Genomic DNA, 11,042 nt, shown 5'->3' with positions numbered 1-11,042 from the left:
TCCTCTTCCCAGAATCACTCCAGAAAAAAATGACAATAACCCTTTCAACCTTCTCCCAGTTGATGAGGACGACACTGATGCCGGGGGCAATGACGGAAGTCATTTTGTTTTCCAAGGTCCTTCTAGGAAGCGAGCCAGGAATGGTTTGCAGAAAACTAAAAACACCACTAGTACTGACTCCCAAGCCCCCTTGGATAAATCAAGAGGCCGTGGAAATGTCCCGAAACCCGTTCCACCGGGTTTCAAGCCTGTCGATTACGACAAAGCATTTCCACAGCTTCCGGGAACATCTAAAACCCCAGATATCCCAGTTTCACAGCCCATGGCGTAACGCCATGTTCACGTTTTCTGGAATAGTGGACAGCATTCTCGATTTGCTTAACATCTCTGACCCTCTAAGGAACATCATTGATATCCTCGTGAAACCTTTTCTGAAGCAACTAGCTTCCAAGTGGCCCCTCCTTGCTTCGATCGTATCCTTCGATGGATAATTTTCCAAAAAACGATACGGTATCTCTCCTACAATGGAATTGTAGAAGCATTTTTCCGAAGCTAGACGTGTTCAAATTCTTGCTAAGCAACCTGAATTGTGATGCTTTTGCTCTCTGCGAAACATGGCTTTCTCCAGACATCGATCTTTCTCTTCACAGCTTTAACATTGTCCGTCTCGATCGTGTAGACTCCTATGGGGGTGTGCTCTTGGGGATCGACAAACGTCACTCTTTTTACAGAATTGTCCTTCCTGCAATGTCGGGTGTTGAAATTGTCGCATGCCAGGTGAATATTCGAGGTAAAAGCCTCAGTATTGCCTCGCTATACATCCCTCCGAGAACGGCTGTTTCTCATCGAACTTTATCGGACATCTGCTCAGTGTTACCTGAGCCGCGTTTGATCTTAGGGGATTTTAATTCCCACGGTACAGGCTGGGGAGAGCTGTACGATGACAATCGCTCAACCATCATCTCCCAAGCAACACGGCTTGTCATAATGAAGTTGAAAATACTTTTCAATGACTTACGTATAGAATCAATAATACTTTAATTTACATCATTTAATACATTTATAACACCTAAAAAGCGCAAGAAGCGGAGCTTATAAAATTAAATACTGGTCTTATAACATGTTTTGAAAACATCATAAAAACCAGCGGCAAAAAATTAAAAAAAAAATGAGCATGGGATTCGAACACAGGTCCTTGACGTGAAAGACTTATTACTTCCTAACTAGACCAACTCCGCTTGATAAAAGGTCGATAATAAATATCTATCATGTTCTTGCTAATGGCATGAAAATTATATTCTTGTGCAACACGCCTGCTTCGATCCGTCATAAAGAAGATTTGTAAGCAGCAATGCGTACGTTTAATTGCCAGAGTGTTATTTAAATGTTTTTTCAACTACTTATAACACATCCTGCACTTTTTCAGTTGCATTAATTTATGAGATGTCTTAAAAGAGTGTTTTCAACTTTCTTTATAACAAACCTCCGAAAACCTCATAAGAAACTGTCAATGACTGCGTGAAGTGACAGTCCGGCTCAATGGCGCCGTCAATGTCTACGTCAATCTGGAAACTGTAAAATCTCTTCAAGAGCTTTATAAATTCAACTCAGATTGATTTTGCATACGACAAGTATTATAGTGGTATTAAATGTTGAAAATGTTGAATTCTAGGAAGTATGAAGAAAACATCTTTAAGCCTCATATAAAACATGGGATGTTTTATGCATCACTTATAATACATTAATACAACATCAATACGTTCTAATTCTTTTTCAGAAAGATGTTTTGTGTGTTACTTGGGCTATGACCTATGCGACAATTTTAACATGACTATTTTAAACACCGGAGAAGTAACACGAATAGCCAAACCTCCAGCAAAAGAGAGCAGATTGGATTTGTCACTTTGTTCGAACTCACTATCATTGGATTGCATGTGGGAGGTGTTCGATACGAGAAACGAAGAAACTCGCGGACACTCGCGGGAAACTCGCGACTCCGCCGACACGGCAATCTTGTGGGCACCAAGAGAAGGCAAACGGACCGAGTCTTTCTTCCACCGAATAAAAATCTTCTATACTTCGTAACTATATTGTACGACTATATTGTACGACCGATAGCAACGTGTGTACGTCCAGATCGGTGACCGGGTGGAGATCAACTGTCTTCTCTATATATCCCGATCTCGGTTACTACAGTCTGCTACACTCTAGATGACTACCTACTATTCAGAGAGCCAGAGAAGCTGGTGCTATCACATAATAGGCTATTGTGATAATCCCGGGTCAGTGAGAGTATATGAGGCACATGTAAAACACCGACATCGATTTACAGGTAATAGGGTGGTGCGGAAAGGATTATATAATTGACTTTAGGATTTGGATTTAAATATAAATACTTTTAAGTGCATGTATCTAGTGGTAAGTTTACTTTTAAGCAATGGTATTTAAACAAATTTAGAATTAAGAATTTGACCTAAACGAACTAACTAACAGACCGGCCACCTTGAATTACATTTCAACATTCAACATTTATTCTTCGTCTTCACTTGAGACTGCGTCAATGGTTGTACCAGCTGCACCTGCAGAGGCACTGTGGGAACCAGGATCGCCTGTTGGTCCTGTGGAGTTTGCCGGTGTGACTGAGGGACCTGCGCATGGACCTGGAAGGAGCGCTGGATCAACCTCGATTGGAAGGATACACAGCTTGGAAATGGCGCGTTTCGTCACGGTTCCGGATGGCAACCTGACAGAGGCTACGCGCACCATTCCATCTGCGCCCGGATGAATGTCTACCACTCGCCCCAGGGACCATTTCAGGACTGGGAGGGACTCTTCCTGAATCATGACCATCGACCCGACAGCCAGGTTGCGGGTTACGGATGACCACTTGTACCGTTGTTGTAGGGTTGTTAGGTACTCACGGTGCCACCTTTGCCAGAAGTGCTGCGTGTGGCGTTGAGCTCGTTCCCACAAGCGTAGACGATTCTCAGGAAGGCTGGTGTAATCGGGGTCCGGCAAGGCATCCAGAGGCCGACCAATTAAGAAATGCCCTGGTGTTAGGGCTTGCAGATCATTTGGGTCACTGGAAAGCGGTGTGATGGGTCTGGAGTTGAGGCAGCTTTCGACTTGCGCTAGGATGGTGCTAAAGATTTCGCGTGGCAAGAAAGCGTTTCCAATGACTCGTCGTAGATGATGTTTCATCGACTTGACACAGGCTTCCCATAACCCGCCAAAATTGGGTGATTTGGCTGGGATGTAATGGAACTGGATCGATTGGGAGGTGGCATCGTTGGAAACGGCATGTCGATGCCCTTAAGAGCGAAACAGATCGCGCAGTTCCCGTCCAGCGCCCACAAAATTAGTCGCATTGTCGCAGTATATGTGCTGTGGCCGACCCCTCCTGGCTATGAATCGACGAAGGCTACCGATGAACGCTGCTGTCGTTAGCTCGCTCACCAGCTCCAGATGCGATGCTTTTGTGGCCATGCAGACGAAAACAGCCACGTAGCTTTTAGTCGGTGCAGATCGAGGGCTTGGTCGTTGGAGATAGAATGGGCCAGCAAAGTCGACTCCAACGTTTTCAAAGGCGAAGGACTGGGTGACACGAACCGCTGGCAGCGATCCCATCAGCCGCACGAGATTGCGGGGCCGTGCCTTCACGCATGTGACACACGCATGTACTACATCTCGAACGAGGTTCCTGCCGCTCAACGGCCAGAATTTTTGACGAATGACTGCTAGCAAGAGTTGTGGGCCACAATGTAGCTGCTGCCGGTGGAAAGAATCAGCAATCAACCAGGTAAGCGGATGCTTGTACGGTAGTACGAAAGGGTTTTTTCCATCACTAGCGACTCCGGCGTGTTCGAGCCGGCCACCAACTCTAATAAGACCAGCACGGATCTCCGGATTGAGGTAGCGTAGCTTTGACGAGTGCGAGACGGTTCTTTCGGCCTGAAGAGCGGCAATTTCGGACGGGAAGTGTTCCTGTTGGATCACACGAAGCACTCCGAGCAGAGTTTGATTTTGCTCTTCTACGGTGATCGGACCGTACTGATAGGTTTTCGCAGGAGGAATGGTTGGCTGATTGCGCCGGTCTGCAAGGCAGCGACAGTTATTAGCAAAACGCATGCATAGTGCACCAATCCGTAGGAAAACGGGAAATGACGAAAAACGAGTTATGATATCGCTTACTTGCGATTCCGTGATAGGAAGCGCTATTCCTCTTTTTGCTTCAAAGTCCTTTTCCTTCAGTCGGCCGAGATCTTCTGGTGGTTGCGGCCAAGGGAGGTTAGGAGCACCGAGCCACAGTGGTCCATTCCACCAAAGTGAATCGTCCAAAAGTTGACTCACATCCATGCCCCTTGAGATGATATCAGCGGGATTTTCTTCGCCGGGCACATGGTTCCAGGTGCAGTTGATTGTCAACTCCTGAATTTCAGCTACACGGTTCGCCACGAACGTTTGCCAGGTGGATGGACTTCCCGACAACCAGTGAAGCACAATTGTGGAATCGGTCCACAGAAATATGCTTTCTTTGATTCCAATGCTGGTGCAGACGGAAAGAAGCAACCGGGATAAGAGCAGCGCTGCACATAGTTCCAATCGTGCTATGGATTTGTTGTTTAGTGGAGCGACTCGTGATCTAGCTGCCAAAAAACGGAATGGTGACGTATCCATCCACTGCGATCATTCGTAGATACAGGCATGCTCCATAGGCGTGCTCCGATGCATCGCTGAACCCATGAATTTCAACAACGGAAGGGCGACGCAGCGACTGAACATGCCGAGGAAATCGAAAAGTTTGCAATCGACTGCAGTGATTCTGGTACTCTTCCCATTCGGTTGCGAATGCCCTAGGCAGCGGATGATCCCAGTTGTAGTCCAGCTTCCATAGCGTTTGGAGGATGATTTTGGCCTTCACGACGGCTGGGCCAAGCAGTCCTAAAGGATCGAAGCAACTGGATGTCTGTGACAGAATGATTCGCTTCGTGTATTGCTCACACTTGGAGAACTTCGGCATCTTGTAGAGGAGCGAATCAGTTGCCGGCTCCCACAGAAGCCCAAGGGCCTTGACAGGAGCTTCGGAATCTAACTCAATGAGCGATTTTGTCTCTCGACACTCTTCTGGAATTTCGTTAAGAATTTCCTGGTGATTCGAGGATATTTTGCGGAGTTGCATCCCAGCACTCTCGAATATTCCGAGAAGTTGGGAGCAGAGTTACCTGAGCTTCTCTAGATCGTCGCATCCCGTGAGTAAATCATCCATATACATGTCCTTGCGGATAACCACCGCCGCCAAAGGAAATCGATGCTGTTCATCCTCCGCGAGCTGCTGCAGGACACGTGTAGCGAGGAATGGAGCAGAACTGGTACCGTATGTAACGGTCAGGAGTTGAAACACCTTCACCGGCTCCGCGCTGTTCTTTCGCCAGTAAATCCGTAAAAGTCGTTGGTCGAGAGGATGCTTGAGGATCTGGCGATACATTTTGCAGAGATCACCCATGATGACAAAAGCTGGCATCCGAAAACGGAGAACGATTGCGTTGATCGTGTCCTGGATAGTTGGACCAGTCAGAAGGACGTCATTCAACGATAATCCAGAGCAGCTCTTGCAGGAAGCATCAAAAACAATGCGGAGCTTCGTGGTCGTGCTGTCAGGACGAAGAATGGCGTGATGCGGTAGGTAGAACTGCGGAACATCGTCGTTTTCTGCTGCCAATTCTTCCTGTGGTATCTCCCGCATATGGCCCAAACGCAAATATTCGTTGATGAACTCTTCGTATTGAGCACGTAGTGTGGGGTTCGCGTTCAGTTTCCGCTCGAGAGCGAGAAACCGACGCATTGCGTTGTGTTTGTTGTTCTGAAGACGAAGCAGGAGTTCTTTTTTCACTGGAAGACGAACTTGATATCGACCCTCTTCGTTGCGAAATACGTTGGCTAAGAAGTGACGCTCACATTCCTTCTCTGTTGGAGACCAGCAATTAGTCGGCGAACACTGTTCCAAGTCCCAAAAGCGTGCCACCAACTGTTCAAGTTTTTGGTTTTGGGTGAGAAAACAGCTTTGGATTGGCGAAGCAGATTGATTCGAGCATTCACCGGAGACAATCCAGCCGAGGATAGTGCTTTGCAGGAGGGGTAAGCGTTCACCGAGAGTTATCCTACCGTAACGCAATAGCTCAAAGAAAGTTCCGGCGCCCAGGAGCGCATCCACCGGTCCTGGAGTAGAGAATGTAGGATCGGCCAACGTTATCCAATTGGGTATCTCCCAATCTACCGTCGTAATCGTGTGTACCGGTTGGTCACAAGAAATAGTCTTCAATACGAGAAATTTTAGCTTCTTTTCGAACGCTGAAATCCGAGACGAGATTGTAGTTTCAACTGCCTTCGAAATCGGAGTAACAAGCTGCCCCACGCCACCAAGGTTGACGTGTTCTGGAGAAACTTGTAAATTTAGACGTTGATGAAGGGACTCCGTCATCAAATTGAATTGCGAACAGCTATCCAAGAGAACCCTAGCAACGACCTGAGCTCCACAATTGTCCTCGAAGTTGACCAGCGCCGTGCACAGTAGAACTGTTTCGTTGGGAAGCTTCGCCGAGTGTGCCACCAGCGCCGCAGGTGGGTTCGATTGTGGCTGAGGCGAAGTGGACAGGTGTGCGACTGGTACTAATGCTGACTGATGGACGGACACAAGAGTTGAGGTAGAGTTTGATCCACTAGGGCCAGGTGTAGGATGGTTCAAAGCGGAATCAGGTGGACAGGTGGAGGCAGGCGAAGATTGTTGACTGCTGTTGGTGTTGGACGACAATGCTGAACAATTCGACTCCAACGGTTGCAGATGGATGAGCGTATGATGACGTTTCTTGCATTTTCTGCAGCCATCCGAAGAGCAATCTTTGCAACCATGCGAAGTGGTTTTCATGCAATTCAAGCACAGGTGATGCTGTTTCACAAAATCGAATCGTTGTCTTGGAGATAGTTTGCGAAACTTGAAGCACTGGTACAGAAAATGATCGCTTCCGCACTGCAAACACTTGCGACCGCCTGTTGTTTCCCCAGACGACGATTGAGCAACATGCAACGTTGAATGCTTCGGTAAAGACTTTACCTTGACTTCGCGGGAACGACCAAGATTGGGGGCGAGAGCTTGAAGAACGCGAGCATGACCTTGCAGAAACATTACCATATCCGAATATTTTAACATCTGGTTGTTCTGCGGCTCTTCCTTCGCAATCACATTGCGAACAATATGGTTTTCCCATTCACGGAGTGTGTTTTGGTCTAAGCGGAGGCTGAGCTGATAGACGAGAATCGTACTCCAGGTGTCCGTTGGTTCCCCAAGCTTTTTGAGGATGGCGATGTTCCGATCGAAGCGGTCGACAAGGTTCAGCAGTCCCTCTGCCGATTCTTGCTTCATCGGAGGAGTGTCGAAGAGCTCCGCGAGATGGCATTTTACCAGTATCCGCTTGTTGTCGTACCGGTTGACTAAACGCTTCCAGGCTTCAGCGTAATTTTCGTCACTGATGGGAATTTCCGCAATTAGACCCGCTGCTTCACCTCGTAGTATACTCTTCAGGTACTGGAATTTCTCCGAAGAACTCAATTCGCCAGACGAATGAACAGCAGCGTTGTACAAATCGTGAAATGAACGCCATCCGAGAGGATTTCCTGAAAATTCTGGAAGCTTCAATTCGGGGTACTTGATATGGTTGGTGAGGGGAGTATTTCTCCGAGACGTCGACGGAACATTAAGCGGCTTCCGTTCCAACAAACGAGCCAACTGCGCCTTCAGCTCGTAGTACTGAGCTTCAAAACTGAACAGCTGCGTCTCGTACTCGACGGCTGGTTCCGAGGATGGCAGTAACTGGAGCTGAATGATCACCTCAACGTACTGATTGTAGAAGCACTCCAATTTTTCCAACCTGACCTGTACCTGACCCGCATGCAAATTAGCATCGTACGATTCGAGAAAAGTTTCGATCGCAGCCACCGAAGAGATGAGGTAGTTTCCTCGGACATCGTACTCCAACCTCTTGGCCTCCATTGCTTCTTTCGACATGGCCATACCTCAAGTGACCACCAATCGACACCGACACGCCACAAAATATCAACGGAATACAAAAGGAACGAACCCACCTGGTATTTGAGAGCGATGAAAATACTATCGAAATGCCGACGGCACTACTCGGGGCTTCCTTGCGACGATGTGCAGAGTTTTCGCCGGTTTACACCAACTGATGACTCTGCTATCGCTGGCTCGATCAACAGCTATTATCTTCGGCTCGTTAGCCCTTTTCACCGCAGTTAGGTCTTCGCCAATAGTTGGCCACGTGATCAATCACCAGGATTAAATATTCTTCGCCACGCGGTGGTAATTAATCACGGCACTTATTGCACATAGCAAGAAAAAATCGCTCTCCAGATAGTTCGGAGAATTTTCACAATGCCACAATCGAAACTTTCAATTTTCCGCGATTGTTCACCATCAGCACACAATCGCCCAAGGCGAACAAATTCACTGGTGCGTTCTTGGCGCTTTCACAACCGTTTTACAGCGCTCAATTTTCTGGACCACAAAGCCCGTTTGGCTTCTTTGTGCTTCACTATTGCCGGCGAACTATTGTTCCATTTACTGGTCACAGGCCAGCCGCAAAATGGCTTTCCTCAGCGTCACTTTGGCACTAGCACTTTGGTCCAGTATCCGGCTCGAAGGACCATGTTCGATACGAGAAACGAAGAAACTCGCGGACACTCGCGGGAAACTCGCGACTCCGCCGACACGGCAATCTTGTGGGCACCAAGAGAAGGCAAACGGACCGAGTCTTTCTTCCACCGAATAAAAATCTTCTATACTTCGTAACTATATTGTACGACTATATTGTACGACCGATAGCAACGTGTGTACGTCCAGATCGGTGACCGGGTGGAGATCAACTGTCTTCTCTATATATCCCGATCTCGGTTACTACAGTCTGCTACACTCTAGATGACTACCTACTATTCAGAGAGCCAGAGAAGCTGGTGCTATCACATAATAGGCTATTGTGATAATCCCGGGTCAGTGAGAGTATATGAGGCACATGTAAAACACCGACATCGATTTACAGGTAAGTATTATAAAAGGATTATATAATTGACTTTAGGATTTGGATTTAAATATAAATACTTTTAAGTGCATGTATCTAGTGGTAAGTTTACTTTTAAGCAATGGTATTTAAACAAATTTAGAATTAAGAATTTGACCTAAACGAACTAACTAACAGGAGGTAATCCAAGACCCCTATGGTAGTGATCATTTGCCCATCAAAATCTCGATCTCTAATGGCTCATCTTCGCAACATCCAATCAACATCGCATACGATCTCACGAGAAACATCGATTGGGAAAAATACGCGAACGCGGTCCGTGGCGGCTCTGAATTGGTCGACGTTCTCTCTCCGTTGGATGAGTACTCCTTCCTATTGCGGCTCATAGTGGATTGCGCGCTTCAAGCTCAAACGAAGCCAGTTTGCCCTGATTCGGTTCCGGTTCGAAACAACACTCGCGATACGTCGGTGGAAAAGAATAACATGGACTCCCCGTTCTCGATGCTTGAATTCTCAATTGCTCTTCTTTCATGCAACAACTCGGCTCCAGGAATGGATCGAATCAAGTTCAACTTGCTCAAGAACCTCCCAGACGTCACTAAGAGGCGCTTGTTGAACTTGTTCAATCAATTCCTGGAGCACAACGTTGTTCCGGACGATTGGAGACAAGTGAGAGTTATAGCCATTCAGAAACCCGGTAAACCCGCGTCGGATCATAACTCGTACCGTCCCAACGCGATGCTGTCGTGCATTCGGAAATTGTTGGAGAAAATGATTCTTTTTCGTTTGGACAAGTGGGTCGAGGCGAATAGCTTACTCTCAGATACGCAATTTGGATGTCGAAGGGGCAAAGGAACGAACGACTGCCTTGCGTTGCTTTCAACTGAAATCCAATTAGCCTACGCTGAAAAACAGCAGATGGGTTCAGTTTTCTTAGACATTAAAGGGGCTTTTGATTCTGTTTGCATCGACATCCTTTCGGACAAACTCCATACCAGTGGGCTTTCACCAATTATCAATAATTTCTTGTACAATTTATTGTCCGAGAAACAAATGAGCTTCTCTCATGGCAACTCGGCAATTTCCCGAATTAGCTACATGGGCCTCCCTCAGGGCTCATGCCTGAGTCCCCTTCTGTACAACTTCTATGTTAAAGACACTGACGATTGTCTTGCCGAAAATTGCACGCTAAGGCAGCTTGCAGATGACGGCGTGATCTCCGTTGTTGGGCCAAAAGCACCGGACCTGCAAGGACCATTGCAAGATACCTTGGACAATTTGTCTACATGGGCAATGAATCTGGGTATCGCATTCTCTCCGGAGAAAACTGAGATGGTTGTTTTTTCTAGGAAGCTTTATCCAGCACAGTTGCAGCTTCAACTTATGGGTAAAACAATCACTCACAGCATGTCTTTCAAGTATTTAGGTGTCTGGTTCGATTCCAAATGCACTTCGGGGAAAACACGTTGCGTATCTGAGTCAGAGGTGCCAACAAAGAATCAATTTTCTTCGTTGTATTACCGGCACTTCGTGGGGAGCCCATCCGGAAGATCTGATAAGGCTTTACAAAACCACCATTCTATTGGTTTTGGAGTATGGTAGCTTTTGCTTCCAATCGGCGGCGAACACCCACATCTTGAAGCTGCAACGGATTCAATATCGTTGTATACGAATCGCACTAGGTTGTATGCATTCGACGCATACAATGAGTCTGGAAGTACTTGCGGGCGTACTTCCCTTACCAGATCGGTTCACGGAATTGTCGTTTCGGTTCCTTATCTGCTGTGAAGTCATGAACCCGTTGGTGATCGAGAATTTTGAGAAGCTGCTTGAACAAAATCCGCAAACACGATTCATGAGCTTGTACTACGAGTACATGACTCTGGAAATTAGTCCCTCCCCGTTCAATACAAATGAAGTATCCCACGATTTCAGTTGTTATTCCGTAAGATTCGA

The 11,042-nt window shown here is 46.9% G+C and overlaps 2 protein-coding genes across 2 annotated transcripts; both read right to left on the bottom strand.

Moving 5' to 3' along the window:
* Positions 1 to 2,529: 2,529 nt before the first annotated feature.
* Positions 2,530 to 3,201, bottom strand: LOC135707008 (uncharacterized). Its single transcript, XM_065228726.1, has one exon. The coding sequence runs from the start codon at positions 3,199 to 3,201 to the stop codon at positions 2,530 to 2,532; it is 672 nt and encodes a 223-aa protein (XP_065084798.1).
* A 2,017-nt stretch (positions 3,202 to 5,218) lies between these two features.
* LOC135707006 (uncharacterized) lies at positions 5,219 to 8,065 on the bottom strand. The gene has a single exon (XM_065228725.1). The coding sequence runs from the start codon at positions 8,063 to 8,065 to the stop codon at positions 5,219 to 5,221; it is 2,847 nt and encodes a 948-aa protein (XP_065084797.1).
* Between the last annotated feature and the right edge of the window lie 2,977 nt (positions 8,066 to 11,042).

Source organism: Ochlerotatus camptorhynchus, unplaced genomic scaffold (genome assembly GCF_037179485.1).
Source record: "Ochlerotatus camptorhynchus isolate MF236.1 unplaced genomic scaffold, CSIRO-AGI_Acam_v1.1 ptg000300l, whole genome shotgun sequence".
NCBI classification, from domain to species: Eukaryota; Metazoa; Arthropoda; class Insecta; order Diptera; family Culicidae; genus Ochlerotatus; species Ochlerotatus camptorhynchus.
This window is presented reverse-complemented; position numbering and strand designations above follow the sequence as displayed.